At 49.4% G+C, this 17,072-nt stretch overlaps 1 protein-coding gene across 3 annotated transcripts in view; it reads right to left on the reverse strand.

Annotated features, from left to right (window-relative positions):
* Window positions 1-1,006: 1,006 nt before the first annotated feature.
* ADAM19 (ADAM metallopeptidase domain 19) overlaps window positions 1,007-17,072 on the reverse strand; it is an 80,120-nt gene continuing 64,054 nt past the window's right edge. For all 3 annotated transcript variants that reach the window (XM_045079615.1, XM_004737722.3, XM_045079616.1), the window contains 9 exons: window positions 15,902-16,010; window positions 14,437-14,641; window positions 13,195-13,272; window positions 12,970-13,078; window positions 11,547-11,691; window positions 10,578-10,662; window positions 10,034-10,258; window positions 5,310-5,462; window positions 1,007-4,605 (listed from right to left, as the gene is read on the reverse strand). In XM_045079615.1, coding sequence (XP_044935550.1) covers window positions 4,552-4,605; window positions 5,310-5,462; window positions 10,034-10,258; window positions 10,578-10,662; window positions 11,547-11,691; window positions 12,970-13,078; window positions 13,195-13,272; window positions 14,437-14,641; window positions 15,902-16,010 — 1,163 coding nt within the window. In that variant the 3' untranslated portion in view covers window positions 1,007-4,551. The remainder of the gene's footprint in view (window positions 4,606-5,309; window positions 5,463-10,033; window positions 10,259-10,577; window positions 10,663-11,546; window positions 11,692-12,969; window positions 13,079-13,194; window positions 13,273-14,436; window positions 14,642-15,901; window positions 16,011-17,072) is intronic.

Below are 17,072 nucleotides of genomic sequence, written 5' to 3' on the forward strand. Positions count from 1 at the left end.
ATCACAGCACTTTTGAGGGAGGTATTATACCCATGGTTATCTCTCACAGTGTAGCAGAAAGAGGCTTCAGGTTCTGGAACTCATCCACTCTCTCGCATCTAGTAAGCCCCAGAGCTGGGACGTGGACCTCGGTCTGTCTGTCCAGGTTTTGTGCATTCTGTGGCTGGCCAATCTAGGACTGGTGGCTATTTTAGATGATGGTGTTAAGCAGGCAGCAGTGTTTTGGTAAGGGGCTAATTTCATGAGCAGGCATTGCAGTAGTCAAAGCATTTGTGTTTGATGCCTTTGAAATCCTTAGGCAATCTCAAAGCCCTGAGAAGTTCGAAAAATAGAATCAGATACCAAAGACTTCTCAGGGCTTTTGTGAGGATTAAATGAGATCATTCACATAAAGAAAGTAGGATACAATGCCAGCTCAAAACTCAGTGGATGTTAACCTGTTCTCGTGGTTATTATGTTCTCTCTTGGAAAACCTTAGAACTGAGGTGGGGATCAAATGAGAGAAAAAGGGTGAGGTCCTTTTGCAGAGTTGGAGGCACTACTGGATGTGAGCTGTTGTCACACAGGGATCTAGAGTCCAAAAGCCTACTCAACCCCAGGCTTCGCTCTGTACCTGCCCACCCAGCCCAGCAGACCTTGAGCAAGTCTCCCCCGACTTTGATGTGCATCTGACCTATAGCAATAAGATGAGGAGGCGAGCACAGGATCTTGGTTGTCTCCTAACACAGTAGTGTAGCAAGACAAGAAACACAGCAGAGAATCCCAGATCATTCATGCCTTTATGACCCAAGACCCAACTAAACGAGACCAGCCTATGTTCAGGGACAGAGACAAACAGCCCCCTCAACTGGTCATGGGAAAACCCAGGGCTTTTCTGTGGCTTCAGATCTGACAGGTGGACTGATGATCTTTGTGGGAACTCTTCTGCCGCGTCCTCATGGGATGGATCCTACCCAGGCTGAGCAGGGGGAGATTAAAGCAAACAAAAAAGAACTGCCAAAGCAGAGAGCATTTCAAATGACAATTTATTTTAATTAAATACAAACAAGGAAAAAAGGCACCATGGCCCATTCAAGTATTTTGCATAGATGTACAAATATTGTAAACAATTAATAGGCGGACAAGAGAGAAAAGGATCTGTTTTTCGTGAACGATCTCCAAATAAAAAGAAAATTCACATTGCCCTAGATCCCAGACACATACGTACACACAGTGGATGGTGTGAGAGAGCTACACAGAAGGGTGACTTTGGGGACACTGGCTTGGATTCTACAGAACCCCTCTTAGCAAGCTTCCCTAGGGATGGGGCACCTTTCCAGTTGGCATTCCCTTGGGTGTCCAGCAGAGCTGTTATACACATATTTAACACAATCATGACTTTAGAACTGGTCCCCAGTGTGAAATATGCAAGTCTTCCATACCCTTTGCCAAATAAGAACAAATTTGGACATAGGCGAGGGGAGGTTTTATTCAAAAAGACTATTGCAAGAGACAGCAAGGGGCTACTGCAGTGTGGAGAAGGGGCTCCCCCAATCCTGTAAGATCTGCAAGCATCTCAGAGCTGGGGCAGAAAAGGGCCTTTTAGGGAAAAGTCAACGAGGCTAAAAAGAATGAATGGCAAGTAGGTAGTTACAACTTGGAGTCAGGCACCTGGGATAAAATCCCCCAGAGACAGGGAGACAGGAGTGCTAGCCCCTTGAGGTTTACATTTCAGAGATGGCTCCCCAGTTCTTAAGGAAAACATTTCCATTGTAAAACTGGCAGGCTAAGTTAGTGTTTAAAAAGATTTCTATCCAGCTCCATCTGAACAAAGGGCAGGTTGACTCCACCAGATTTTAGTTGGGCTCCTCTTCCCACATGAACTTGGACCCACACTCAGGTCTGAGCCAGCACCAAACACACAGCAGCCCCTTCCCGGGGAGGCTGAGCACAAGGACGGCCCCATTGCGGTTCTCTCTGGCCAAGTCTACTCCAGCGATCAGAGAAAAGGCCCCTTCATTCTGAGCTTTGAGATGCTCGTGGGATCTTGCAGGAGCTCCCCTGAGCAGTCTCCCTACTGCTAGAGCCAATGCCCGGATCACAAGTTCCCTTTCCCCTCCTTGCAGTAAGCCTTTCCAATAAAGCCCCTCTTAAGGCTGTGTTTGTTTTTATTTGTCACCTCAAAGCAGCACTCGGGCACAGGAGGGCAAAGGGACCTCGCAAGGGCTGCTCTTGCTCCCGGGCAGCCTCCCCAGCCTCCGCCAAAATGGCGACTCCTAGTCCCTGAACATAGCCAGAATTGAAACTGTAAATAGAGCCCGCTGCCAAAAGTCTTCATCAAATTTTAAAAATTCAACCTCCTTCCAGTTCACAGTACAGTTTTACGGGTGGAGGTGGTATTAAAATAACGGAAGACAAAAACAGAAAAACAATAACATATAACCCAGGGCTCTTTCCGGTACGGATGCAGGGAGGGTGGATTTCAGGTTCGAAAGGCTCATGCAGCCACAGTGGCTGTGGCATTTTCACTTCAGAGCCTTCGACCTCCTCGTGTCTGGGAGAAAAGCTGGACATACCACAGGAACGTCTGGGAGGCATGCGGGTGGGTAGAAGTCTGTTTTTTTTTTTTTTTTTTTTGCCAAGGTGTTTTCACCTTTACTTTTGAGGGACCCAACCCTGAGGCCTGGGGCGTTTGAAGTTACACAATTACACAGAAGGCTGTCCCCTGACCTAATCAGGCAGCAAGGAAGGTGGAAACTGGCTCTGGGGATCAACCAGGGCCCAAGTCTGGGAGATGGAGGCATGAGTAACAATCTACCTGAGGGGAAAGAACCTCATTTTCCTGAGATCTTTCTAAATCTACCCCATGTGTGTTCCCAGGTGCGTATGCCAAATCTCCCACTAGTCTAAAACCCGAGAACATCTATTGAGCACCTGTTGTATGCAGAGAACTGTAAGGGGGCCCTGGGTTGGTGGTTGGGAGTGAAAGCTCAAGCTTCTTCCTTGCATTGAGGTTTTCAAGAGTGAACAATGGCTCACTGCAGGAGGTGGGGACAGCACAGCACCCTTCTGGGGGTGGGAGACCGTCACCAGAGAACATCTCCAGTGACGAGTCGTCCACTTTAGCAGAGCACCACATAGCCTTCCTTCCCTGCGCCGGGGCTGGGGGGGGGTTGGTGGGAGGCAGGTAGTACCCATTGGCGTGTCATTTCCACAGCTGCTCCAAGTTCTTTCTGTAAAGGTCAGATTAGGGCAGTGACCAGAGGAAAGAACACAAGGAAGTGGATGATAAAAATCCTGGTGTTCCCAGCTCCGATTCTGTTCCATCAAGACAGTTGGCTGCTTCTCTACAGATCTCTAGAGACAGGTCAGCTCTCTGCTCAGAGGGCAATGATCATGCCTCAAATATATGACCAGGCCTAGGGACAGGCTGGGCCATGGCCCCTTTGCTGCCATCCATCCCTGAGGACCTACCATAGATTTCCATCAGGGAGTAGAGGGTAAGACCTTCACCCTGCCGAGGCCACAAAACACAATGGCAAATAAAGCTTCGATGCTCTTGAGACACTCTTAGAACCACATGGCAAATCCAGTGGCCAACCCTTGAAGCAGGCTCCTCGCTTGTAGGTCGCGAGCACCAGGTCTCCAAGAGGCTGAAGTGCTGAAGGCCACTCACCACACATCAGGTAGGTCAGAGCGGGGAAGAAATCTCTGAAGGAGAAATCAAAAGTGCCGAGCACTTGGAAAGAGAAGAAAAGAAAAGGCAACGAAGAATGATTCCGAGTTGAGAGCCACAACCTTTGGCGTTGGCTCAGAGGAGGCCCAAGCCCGGTGCTCCCTCTGCTGTCTACACTGCCCACAATAGTACCTGTCAGAGTCAGGGGGACCCGTGTAAGTAAGGGAGGTGGGGCCTTTCGGGGAGAGGGGGAGGGGAGGGGACTTCTCTTGGTCACATGTGGCACCGACCCAGGAGTGGTGACCTCAACCAAGCCCTGGGCAGGGCCGCGGTGGAAGCTGGTTTGACCCCTCTCAATCTCAGAGCTAAAAGGGATGAGTAAGCATCCGGCCTCTGTCTAGCTTGGGACTTTGAAGGAAGACAGAAGCTGTGGAAAGCTCTGAGGCATAGGACGTGGATGGATGGCTTCTCCAACCCAAGCCCTGGGCCGAAGGGCTGAACAGGACCTTTCCCAGCTGGGCTTACCAGCTCCGACAGCCCAGACCATCCCCACTGGCACCTCTGAGGTGACGGGCCAGCAGGAGGGAGATTGGAGAAGAAGCTGCCATTCATCCTCTTCCGTGCTCTCTCCTCCCTTCCCCAGGGCAGTATATTGCACAAAACAATGCTTTGATGCCATCGGATAGTAGTCTCTCTGGGCCTCCCAGGAAGCCAAGGAGGCACCGAGTCAAGAAGGAGATTTCCGGAGATGCAGTGGTTCTGGGAGGAGGGAAGGAGAGGAGGAAGGACTTGGAGGCGGCCAGACATGCTTGTTCCAGACTCCATGGCCAGGATCCTCTGGGGGGGGGGGGTGGTTCAGAGTCCTCAAGGAAAGGCAGAAGCTCCTTCAGAGGGGTCTAGGTCTTTGGGCCGATCAGCCCCCCAGCCCTCTGTGATCTGTATTCAGGAAACTGTGGAAAGACAGAGAAGAAAGAGAGAGAGGGATCAGTACGCGCTGGCCGGTGCAGTCAGTGGGAGCTGTGCTCGGGCTTTCGGCTGGTCAGAAGGATAAAATGACCTTCGGGTAAGAATGGATTCCCACAGAAGTCTGTCACCATGTCTGTACGCCCACTGTCAAGCCTCCAGCGAGAAGCCAGGTGGGGGCCCCAGCTGCAGGTCAGCCTGCAGACTTCCCAGGCGGGAGCCCAGGGCAGTCAGCCAGTTTTCTCGCCTCCTCCCCTCCGCCCCGACTCCCGGACTGGCAGCCTGAAAACGTCAGCTCCAGGGAAGTTAGAAGAGGGGCCCTTTGTAAATCGCCTCCCATAAGCTGGCAGAAACGAATTGCCTTGACCTTTACAGCAGCCTGACGGGGCTCAAGAGCAAGTGGCTCAGAGTCATTCAGCAGGAGAGCTGTAGACCGTCCGGAAGCCACATAGTTCAGCCTCCTAAGCCTCACCTCTCATAGGAAACCAAAAAAGTCTAGCGCTAACTTAAAGGATAGTCATACAGGTACCAAGTAACACTAAGCTTTTGTCCTTGGCTTTTGCTCCGGAAATTCACACCCCTGCTAAAAGAGGCAGGAATTGGTCTGTTTTCTCAACCACATTCTTGCCTCCTAGAGCCCCGTGGCCCCAACTTATGCCTTGAGGGCTTCCAAATACTTCTAAAGACTCACCTTCGGGACAGGTGCTCTCAGAGGCCGGGGCTGAAGAGGGGTAGTGGCAGTGGGCTGCAGGATGGAGGCACCGCCTGGCCGAGGGAGGCTCTTGCGGCCGGGCACTGGGTTTGCTGGGAGGGCCTTCTGCGGTGGCCGCGGCCTGGAGAAATCCTGCGGAGAAAGCCACAAGCCTCACTCGAAGGCCAGAAGGGCCTGTTTGAAAGAAAATGCTCCCCAAATATTACTGATTCAAATCAGAGGAGCAAAGAGATATACTGCATGGCCCTATTTAAGAACAAATTGTGGGGGCTCCTGGGTGGCTCAGTGGGTTAAAGCCTCTGCCTTCGGCTCAGGGCATGATCCCAGGGTCCTGAGATCGAGCCCCGCATCAGGCTCACTGCTCAGTAGGGAGCCTGCCTCCCCTCCTTCTCTCTGCCTGCCTCTCTGCCTACTTGTGATCTCGGTCAAATAAAAAATAAAATCTAAAAAAAAAAAAAAAAGAAGAAAGAAAGGAAAAGAAAAAGAAATTGCGTGCATGTGTCTACAGTTTTAGGAAAAAGCCTTAAAATGAGAAATGGTCATTCTCCAATCTGATCGTTCCACTTCCTGCTCTTTGCATAGGCGCCCAAGAACGAAACTGCAAGGATGTCGCTTGCAACACGGTTTGTGACAGCAAAGGCAATCACAAAGAGCGCAAATGACAAGTTAGTAAAGTTATACAGTGACAGATGAAGTGGTGTTTGAAAAGAGTAAAGCAGTAAAGCAGCTGAGACGGAATGATGGTAGAGAGCCGTTACAACTGACATACAAGTCGGAGAGGACGGCTTATGTAGAATAAGTCACCACCTTGCCCCTCCATCACCCCCAGCCCAATGTCAATGTAAATGTACAGAAGAAAGTCAGAAAGAGTACAGACCAAACTGATAACAGAGGTTAGGGATGGGTGTGAGTGGGGAGGGGGTCATCCAGGGGAACATTCGATTATTTTTAACATGATCATATATGTGTATTACTTGAGTAAATTAAAAAAAAATTTTTTAAAGAAGAAAACATATTTTCTGTACTGGTTTTCTGTGGGTGGTACAATTAATGGGATCTTCACTTTGTGCTTTTGTATTTGTTTTGTTACCTTCTCAATAAGGTCTTCCCTGACCACCTTACTTAAAATTATAACACCCCTCACCATAGCTTTCAGGATTCCCAGACCCTTTTATCCCAATCCCCTTTTTTTGGAGGGGGCATATGTATCACTTATTCCTCCTCCAAAATACCATACAACTTACTTATTTCTTCTTTTCTGCCTTTTCCAGCTGCCATAAGACCAGAAGCAGGGGCAGAGGTCCTTGTCTGTTTGGTTCACTGATCAGTGCCTAGTACACAGTAAGCACTCAACACATATTTGTTGAATAAATAAATTTCTGAGGGGCGCCTGGGTGGCTCAATTGGTTAAGCCCCTGCCTTCAGCTCAGGTCATGATCCCAGGGGTCCTGGGATCAAGCCCCACATCAGACTCCCTCTGCCTCTGCACCTCCCCCTTGCTCGTGCTCTCTCTCTCTAATTAGTAAACAAAAAATATTTTAAAAAATAAATTTCTGAGTTAGTCAAAATTCTTCAAATATGTATTTCTTCTGCAATCAATTTTTTTTTTTTTCCTTAAACAGGGTGAAGAATGGACCATACCACCACGCACAGATCCCTAAGACAGTGAGGTGTGAGACAGAAGACAATTTCAGGCACTAGGAGTTCCGGGGCCCAAAGCCCTTGATTGTTCCCCTTCCTGAGGTCCCGAGCAGGCCTAACAATGGCCAAAAGGCAAGCAAAGGGAGCGGGTAGGAGCAAATCAGAGAAGTGGGATTTTGGGAAAGAAGCTTCTCATCTATCAGAAAACAGAGCAGACACTAAAGCTCAAAGAACAGAAGACTAGCAGAGTCTTGTAACCCAAAAGCCACGCTGTCCAACTCCGTCCCTTCCCCCAAGGACAATGCAAGCCCCCACCCTTCCAGCCCAGACAGCTGCCAAATGGTGGGGGCTGCTGGAGGCCGGGACAGAGACCTTCTGAGGGAAGGCAACAGCTGCGAGCAGATGTCAGGCTGCTGTGGGAAATACTGTGTTCCTGAGCTGCTTGCCGTGCCAAATGAGCAATCGCGGGGCAGAGCGGGTATCTGGGTGGGAGCCGTGCGGGCAAGGCAACACCAGGCCTCCCGCAGCAGCATCCTGCCACAGGCCACACTGCAGACCCAGCTGGGCTCAACCAGGGACCTCAGCCAGCACCGCCAGAGGCAGGAACAGTCATGAGACGCTCTGGGCCACTGCTCACTTGGTTTCTAGCCTCAGCCAAGCTGCGTGAACCAGACACGGGGGGAATCAGCAATTGTTCCCCAAGTCCCATCCGTTTTCTCTCCTACGCATCTCCCGTCAGCTTCGATCCAGCACTCCTGCCACTCCCTGCTCCGGGCTACCGTCCTCTCTCCTCTGGGAGGCATTTAAGCCTTCTGACTAGCGTGTCCACACACCCAGTGCCAGCCCCTCGCATCAGCGATTTATACTGCAGCTGGAGGGAACCTTCCATTTTTTAAAACCTGTGTTTTAGAGCTGAACTGTCACATGCATATAAAAATGTGAATAATAAATGTACAACTAGATGAATAATCATGAAGTGAACACACCTATGTAATCCCTACCCAGGGCACAACAGAAGATTAACAGCCCCAGGAGCAGCTGGGGGTTCCTCCCAGCCACTGCACCCTGCTCCTGCCTAAAAGGTAGCCTAAAGAGCAATCCTTATAAATGGAAAAGTGGATCATGTCACCATGCCCCACCACGGCCCCCTTCCCAAGGAATGTAGAGAAAAGCCCTGACTGGAGTCTGTGGCACAATCTGGCCCTTCCTGATTCTCCAGCCTCATCTCATAGCTCCTTGGGCCCAAAGGAGCTCCCTATTGGCAGGTCTCTGGACCAGGAAAAAGCTCTCCCCTAGAGGTCACCTCCTCAGGGAAGACTTCCTAGATTTCCCAGAATAGGTCAAGTCCCCCTAAAACTCTCTTTCTGAGGACCCCGACCCTCTCCTTCTCAGTACTGATCCCCAGTGTAACTACGCATATTGGGATCTCTTGCCCAGTGGAATGTGAGCCCTGTGATGCTGAGCTGGTGTCTGCTTTGCTCACGGCTGCCCACTGGGGAATAGAAGAGCTAGCAAGCAGTGGAGCTGAGATCTAGACCATGAGTGCCCCCAAGGCAGGGTGGTATCTCATTCAGCTGGGGGAACCCCAGGGCCCAAATGAGAAGCTGGCACACAGGGTGGTAGAGTTTGGAGTCAGACCTGGATTAAATCCCAGGTCTTCCAGCTCCTAGGTTGCAGCCCTAAGTCCCCAGACTTTGGAATGAGACTGTATTTGGAAACAGGGACTTTAATGAGGCAATTACATTTAATGAAGCCATGAGAGTGGGCCCTCATCCAGCCCGACGGCTATCATGAGAAGAGGGAATCTGGGCACAGAGATATCAGGCACAAAGAAAAGACTGACCGAAGACACAGGAGAAAGTGACCACCTGACCTGCGAGCCAGAAGAAACCAACCCTGCCGACAGCCCGGTCTTGGTTTCTAGCCTCCAGAACTGGGGGAAGATAACTTTCTGCTCTTTGAGCCCCTGGTCAGGGGGTCGGTGGGACTCAGTTAGGGCCCCCGAGCCAACTAATGTACTCTGCCTCCTCTCCTCATTTCTGCGCTCTTGCTCTTTTCCCTTCTCCCCTCTCCTCTCTCCCTGCCAGGCCTTCCCCTCCCTTTCTGCATGACCATTTTCCATCCCATTCCTGTCTCAGAGGAGAAAAATGGGGGGCCAGCAGCTTCACGTCACAGAAGCAAACCTGACGTGCTCGGCTCTGCTAAACTGTGGCGCAGCCCTGTGTCCAGGGGACCCTCCCAGAGCTGGGGCCAACCTTGCAGGGTCAGCCAGGCCCCAGTGGAGCCCCTAACCATGCCCAACAAAAGCTGTCCCAGGAGGAAAATAAATAAGTTGCCCATCTCACTTGAGCGGTCACCCCCAGAACACATAGGATGGCTCTGGAAGGCACTAGGCTCAACACCATCCAGGGAAATGTATGTGTCTCTGATGCGGGAAATTCTGCAAGAAGATGCAGTGGGAGCCATTCGAGCACAGACAGACCAGATAAGAGGCTGCTGGCAGGTGACTCACACCTTCCAGGGGCCCCTGATCCTTGACCTGCCCTTGAATTAGCATCCCCCGTCAGACTTCCCAATTAGGAGAAGGTACAATTTGGTGGGACAAGCGCTATGATGAGAGAAGTACAAGGGCACCAGACTCAGGCTTGAGGGGTCAGAGAGGGCTTCTTGGGGGAAGTGGCCTCTAGGAGGACATCTGAGGATGAACGGGAGCTGGCCGTGCAGAAGTGGGGGGAGAGGCTACCAGGCAGAAGATGAGCATTTGCCAAGACCGAGAAGAGCACAGGGAACTGAGGGAGGTTCATTGTGGGAAGAAGGGCGGCAGTGGCCTGGTGTAAAAAGGCCAACCCAGAAGGAAATCCTCTGTAGTGGGGGGGGGTGCCTGGGGAGTCCATTTCTCCACGGTCACCAGTCTCCCACTGTGGGTGCTCCCTGCGTTTCTCAGAATGCAGGGAAGGCAGTCCACTCCTGTCTCAGAGTCCCATTCGCGCAGCCTGCCATTCCCTATTGCTGGCGGCCCTGAAAGCACGGCCCCAGTCCAAGGCTGCTGGGAATCCGCTTACCTGGGAGAGAATGCAGTTTGGGGCCGGGGGAACAGGCCGGCTTGGAGGAGGCCCCCTGGATGACTCCTTCCGCTCTACTTGAGACCCAGCCCCCGGAGAGCTCCTGGCGGTCCTGCTGAGCGGTGTCAGCAATGGCGCAGGTGGGGAGCCACCGTGCAGGTAGTCGGGAGGGGGCCGAGGAGGAGGCTGGGAGCGCTTCCGCGGGGTCTCGGGGGTGTTGGTCACCTGTATGCATGAGACAAGGGATTCCTGAGAAACAGGAACCCTCAATATGCTGCAAAACTCAGAGAGCCCTTGCACGTCTCACCGGGATGGCCGAGGGCCAAAGGGAGGACGTGTTGACGTACCAAACCCCCAGGGGCCCAGGGGTCAGGTGCAAACGTTAAAGTCCTGAGGGGATGTGAGAACCAGCAGAATCTCTCTCAAGCCAAGAAAATGGCTTTTGTTACCAATCCCACAGGCCCACAGAAAGCTCTTAGGAACATCCAGCAGGGTCCTGGGGATAAAGGAAAAGCAGCCAAGTTCAGTGGTGCAAAGCCCTTACCTTTCGCTTGCCCTGGGGCGTCTGCAACTTAAACGTTGGGTTGGCGTGGCCAGTTCCACTGTTCTGAGACATCCTGAAGGGACAACTAGGAACAAGGATGGGGGAGAAGGAAGAAGGGGAATGTTCATCGAGGGTTAGTGTCTGAATTCCCTCTGGCCCAGCACGGCCAGTAAGAAGCTAAATCCCCCCATGTCTGCTCTGGACAACGTGGGATTAGTCCCCCTGAACCCCTGCTTCTTACGTGCGCAGACACTGTATGGCCAGTAGAGAACTCTCAAGGAAAGAGAGCTGACCTTCACAAAACAGAATTTTCCTTGACAGAATTTTCACAAAACAGAATTTTCCTCTTTTCCCTTTTGTGAACTTTCTTGTTCAAGGAGACACAAGGATGTCACCAGCTATCCACCAATTCCCTCAGGCGTCCATCCAGGTAGGCTTGGGATTTAAAATCCTCTCCAGAACAAGTATAATTTAACAGGGGACTTAGAAACCACATACCCCCAGGACCCAAAGGAGTGAACTGCTGGGGGTGGGGGGGGAGGCCTTTGTCTTGAGTGGATGTCCAGCCACCCCTGTGACTGACTTAGGCTGGCTAGTTCATCTGGGTTGCCTCAGTTTCCTTCTCTTTGAAATGGAAATCCAGACAATTACAAAGAGGATGGCAAATAGATTTCATTTTGTATTCCAACTGGAACTGGTTAGAGACATTCTGCTGAGGATTCTGACGTGAACACTAGTAGAGAGAACTTAGAGTAAGATCAACTAGTAACGTTTGCCATGGTGGTAAAGCAGGGCAGAAAAGAAGATGGCGGCATGGATGTCTCACTTGCCTTCTCGGAATTAGACCCACTACCACAGGGTGTTTTTTGTTTAGGGTTTTTTGTTTTGTTTTGCTTTTACCACATGTTACTTACAAAAAACTTTATGACCCACAAGTGGACCCAAGTCCTTTCTGGCACCCCAACATACCTGAACTGTTGCCTCAGTTTCGAAGGGAGGGCTAAGGGCTTGAGTTGGCCCAGCTTGTGGTTCTGTTTACAGCAGTAGTAGATCAGCAAAAGGACCGCCAGCATGAACAAGGCCGTGAACACTCCAGCTATCACAGGACCAACACCTTCCAGAAACAGAACCCCAGTGAGAAATTCAGAAGCTGTTCAGGCTGCAGCAATGGCCTGATTCTTCTTCAGATATTTGATTTACATTTAATTTGTGTTATTTATTTTAAGTAAAGAAGTATAATGAAACACACACATTAGGTACCACTGGGAAACCACGAATATTGGCTTAAACAGTCAGGTCAACTGGCTTTGTGCAGACCTTATAATGAAGCTTCTCCAGTTCCTTCTGTTTAATTGGAGAGTTCCTTTTGAGACGAGGAGCTCAAGTTCTATTATTACTTATCACTAATTTTCAGCCCGAATAGGACTTTTCTGGATGCAAAGCAACCAACCCAAAATGTTGAGAGGCTGAGACTGATCAAAGACTAGAAGTCTCACAAATAATCCACAATTTCATATTTGGTTTCATCAAAGCTGCCTCAGTGTTCTCACAAATTACACATTTAAATGAACAAAATATATATACACCTGTGATATTACTACTTTTACCCATTTTATATATTGGGGTTTCTTCTCTAAAAGACTTCATTCAAATAAAAGTACTTTGCTATTAAAAAAAGAAAGTAAAAAACCCTTGGAAACCAAAAGGCTAGAATCTCTGTGATTTACCCTAAAAATTGTAAATTTTTCCACATGTCTGTTTCTCCATTTTTAGCTTGGTTCATCCAAGGACTCTGAACCGCTATAATGTGCCCCGGGTTCAGGATTCTTTTTTTTTTTTTTTTTTTTTTTTTTAAAGATTTTATTTATTCATTTGTCAGAGAGAGAGCGAGCGGAGAGAGCGAGCGAGAGCGAGCACAGGCAGACAGAGTGGAAGGCAGAGTCAGAGGGAGAAGCAGGCTCCCTGCGGAGCAAGGAGCCCGATGTGGGACTCGATCCCAGGACGCTGGGATCATGACCTGAGCCGAAGGCAGCTGCTTAACCAACTGAGCCACCCAGGCGTCCCTTCAGGATTCTTTTTATGTGGCTGAGAAGGTCTGGTCACCAGCCCCATAGTCCAAGATGAGATGAGATTATTCAATAACCCAGGATCCCTCTTGGTCTCTCCCTCTCTCAAGGAGTGTCACCCTCCTCAGTAGAAATCAGGGAAAGAACAGCTGAGATGAGCCCCACACCGAGCTGCCAGCCTCCGCCGCTCTCCCACTGAGCCCCCCTTTTTGTTCCCGCATCTACAAAGTCAGGACAATGGAGCGGACTCATTTTTTTGTCTGCACCATGCCACCCACCCCTTTTCACAGAAGTGGGCAGAGCCCCTGTGCAGGCCAGATACTCACTGTCGATGGGCATGGGCCCGCTGTCGATGCTGCCCCCCTGGCCGGGCGTGTTGCAGAAGGGTGGGGCCCAGCCCGGGAAGCAATGGCAGTTCTGGTTGTTGTTGCAGACCTGGAGCGAGGGAAGGGCACACGTGTCAGCACCCTGGAGGGCTCTGGTCCCCCAAGGGGCCTGTCCCCCCCCCAGGTATTGGCGCAGAGGAGCCCCAGAACCCTGGGCACACATACCCCGTGGCCATTACACTTCTTCCCGCAGCCTTCCGTTTCAAAGAAGGAGGTGTTCCTGCACTGCCCCTCAAAGCAAATCTGTAACGAGGAGGAAACCAAACTGTGAGCCCAACGGAAGGGATGCTGGTTAGCCACCAGGAACCGGGGCTTTTACACTTAGAACATGTGGGACTCAAAAATGAACTCCGTTTTGGGTATTTATTACAGAGAAAAACTGAAAATGGCCTAAAAAGGGGCAACCAGGTGGCCCAGTCGTTAAGTGTCTGCCTTTGGGATTGAGCCCCATGTTGGGCTCCCTGCTCAGCAGGAAGCCTGCGTCTCCCTCTTCCACTCCCCCTGCTTGCGTTCTCTCTCTCTCTGTGTCAAATTAAAATAAATAAATAAATAAATAAATAAATAAAAATAATAAATAAATAAAATCTTAAAAAAAAAAAAAAAAGAAAATGACCTGAAAAACCAGGACAACCTGACGGTTAACTAAGTTCTGCTATTCCCTTTGTAACCCAGGAGAAAATAACAAACATTACATTTTTAAAACATTATATTTAATATAATAAATATGTTATTACATTCTACATTAATGTGTCGGTTATATGTTAGTTACCTTGTTATATACTCATATGCATTGATTTTAATATTATCCTTAAAAATAACAAAGGTGACAGCAGTCAGCTCTGCGAGTGCTTCACATGTTTTTTATAATTTTGTTCTCAGTTAACTATGAAATAGGTGCCCTTATTTTCCCCAGGCTTCTGGACTAGAGTTTAGTCCATTCCATAAATCATATAATAATTTATGATGAGGAAAAAAGTGATACAAGCTAGCTACTCTAAGTGGTTTACAGGGATCCTCTCATTTAATCCTAATGACAATTCTATGGGGCGGGTCACGCTATTGCTAACGTGCTTTATAAAGGAAGCCACTGAGGGGCACCTGGGTGGCTCAGTGGGTTAAGCCGCTGCCTTCGGCTCAGGTCATGATCTCAGGGTCTTGGGATTGAGTCCCGCATCGGGCTTTCTGCTCAGCAGGAAGCCTGCTTCCTCCTCTCTCTCTGCCTGCCTCTCTGCCTACTTGTGATCTCTCTCTGTCAAATAAATAAATAAAATCTTTAAAAAAAAAAAAAAAAAGGAAGCCACTGAGGCTCGGGCAGGCTGGGAAGGTGGGATTAGAGCCCAGGCACCTTCCCTCCAGAGCTCAGATTTGTCAGTCACTCCTCTCTCCCCTGAGTGAGGCAGTACTTACATGGTTGTAGCCACACTTGGTCCCAGTCATCACCAGCCCTGGGTCCAGCATGTCACCCTCCTCCTCGGGAGCTCGGTAGACATGGGTGCCCCGGCACCGGATCTGCCGCCCGTTCAAGATGATGGTGGTATCGATGGGCACTGCGTTAGACTCCAGCGGCCGAGCCTCGGAACTCTGACACTGGATCTTCCCACACTTGGCATCTCTGAGCCCGAGAGAGAGGGAGGGAGGGAAGGAGGTGGATCAGAGGCAGGGGAAGAGCTGAGGCACAGAAGAGCTTTGGTCTTTCTCAACCAGGAGAGCAGCTCAGAGAGGGGAGGAGCCAGGGAGCTGTGTGTGCTCTAGGAACCCAGCAGGAGAGATCTCATGTGAGCTTAGACTCAGGACAGGAAAAAAAGATCCTTGTCCACAGGTAGATCTAGGCCGGAAAACCAGCCTGGGGAAGTCCTCTCTACTGCAAAGACAACTGTCTGACCTGAGCGACTGTCCACTTATCCTCCAGCCACCCCCTTGCACTTAGGGGCTGCAGCCAGAAGCCTGGTGTCAGCCCCAATGCCCCATTCTCCCCTGCTCCTGGGTTCAAGTGATTTTTGAGCCCTGTCAATCATCCCTCATATACATTAACCCTAAATCACATCACCATCCTTCTCTACCTAGACACCAGGGGTTGGATCTCCCTGCCTCCTGTCTTGCCTCCACTGGAGTCCAATTTCCAAACTCCTCTCAGCCAAAGTTCAAACTGCCCTAATCATGCCTTCATGGCTTTTCATGATCTGGTTCCTGCTCAGCCATCCAGGCTCATTTGTCAGCAGCACCCCCTCCACTGTACCCCAACATCATACTTGACTACATCAAACTGTTATCACCTCCTCCTACCACCAGCTTTTCTCTGCTCATCTATCTACTCTTCCATGTGCCCGCACCATTCCCCATCCTGTTCAACTAGATAATTTCTCCAGATCTCAGTATAGGCGAACCTTCCCTTGGGACACCACCTTGACCTACGAAGACCAGGTTGGGTGGCTCTCTTCACAGTTCTGTTATCACCTGGTATTGTTAATTAACAGTCCCACATATTTAGCATTATCCCGGCACATGGCAAACGCTCAACAGATGGGTGGATGGTTGGTTGAAATGAATGAAAGAATGAATGAATGAATGAATGAATGACAGGCTATTCAGAAGAGGGTATAATTAGCATCCCACAGAAATGACCCGAGAGAGCTGATTCCCTGCTCAACTGTAAGGTCCCAAAAGGAAGGGTAGCCAGCTCTCTAGGAAGTGCTGCCATCCACACTGTGGACTGACTTCCTTAGACTGAATAGAACATTGTCTAACAACGGGCCTGGAATAGGCAATTGACAATTATTTAAAGGCCCAGGCTGCTGATCTGGGCAGGAGTGAGGACAGAGCAGAAATGGCCCTGTCACCCTTCATCTTCTGGAGTTAGCCCTAAGGTCATCACCTCATGTTGCACTTTCTGTGTTCCCCATTCATGTCCTTTCCACAGTTTCCAAAGGTGTCCCCTGCCACATTCACCTTCTCGAAGCAGAGATCAGGAGCAGGCCGGGCTCCTGGGTGGGCAAAAACATTTATCAGCACACTAGCCAACTTTAGGTGAAGTCAGAAGCCCCCAAAGTACAAAGCTAGCCTTTGGTAAAGTCATGGGGTTAAGAACATTTCTGGGGAGGGAATGGTCGGGTCCTTCTTCCTGTACCCCCAGCAAGTTGTTCCACCCCCAACTTCTCATCAAGACCTATTCATAGAAAAAGGTTTTATGTCAGTTCTTTATACCATACTGAGGTGTTATATCTGTGGGAGGTTTGTGTGCTAAGCCTTCTCTGTAATGAAAAAGCCATGTTCCATTTCAGATTTTAAATTAGATACTAAACGCACAGAATTTTAAAGAAATAAAGTATGTATTTTTCTAAGTAGCCATTCCTGTTCCTACTTCCCCAAAACCCAGAGAAGTAATCACAACTAACAGTGTATCTTCTAAAGATAACCATATCTCTCTTCTAGAAATAATTCTTATGTATCTTCTAGAGATAATCTATCGAATAAAGAATGGCAGCAATTCTAATCACTATTCTGCAACTTGCATTTTTCACTTAATTTATTGTAGGAGATGGTTTTATTCAGTACATACAGAGTTGTCTCCTTTTACTCAGCTGCAGAGGGGTCCATGACATGGGTATACCAGGATTAATTTAATTGGTCCCTACCAAAGGACATCTAGGGTCCTATAGCTATCACTAACACTACCTCAGTATCCTTCTAAATCTATCTTCGCATACATGAAGATACAGGTCCAATGGGAAGTTCACATGAATTCTGGTATCTTCAAATTGCTTTCCATGGGGGTTGTACCTATAGGTCTCCTCACATTCTCCACACTCCATTATTACCACTCTTATTATTATAGTTATGGTATTAAAATGATATAATGATTATTATATTCCTGTTTGAGTCTTTGCCAGTCCAAGATTAGAGAAATCCCATCTCATCGTAGTTATAATTTGTTTCTACTTACTATAAGTGAGGTTAAATATCTTTTCACTTTGCAGCTAAGGGTCACCTGCATTTCCTTTTCTGTCTCCATCCTCTGCCCATTTTTCTATTGGGTTATTCTTGTC

Source organism: Mustela putorius, unplaced genomic scaffold (genome assembly GCF_011764305.1).
Source record: "Mustela putorius furo isolate JIRA1106 unplaced genomic scaffold, ASM1176430v1.1 tig00000407_pilon_pilon_pilon, whole genome shotgun sequence".
Classification (NCBI taxonomy): Eukaryota; Metazoa; Chordata; class Mammalia; order Carnivora; family Mustelidae; genus Mustela; species Mustela putorius.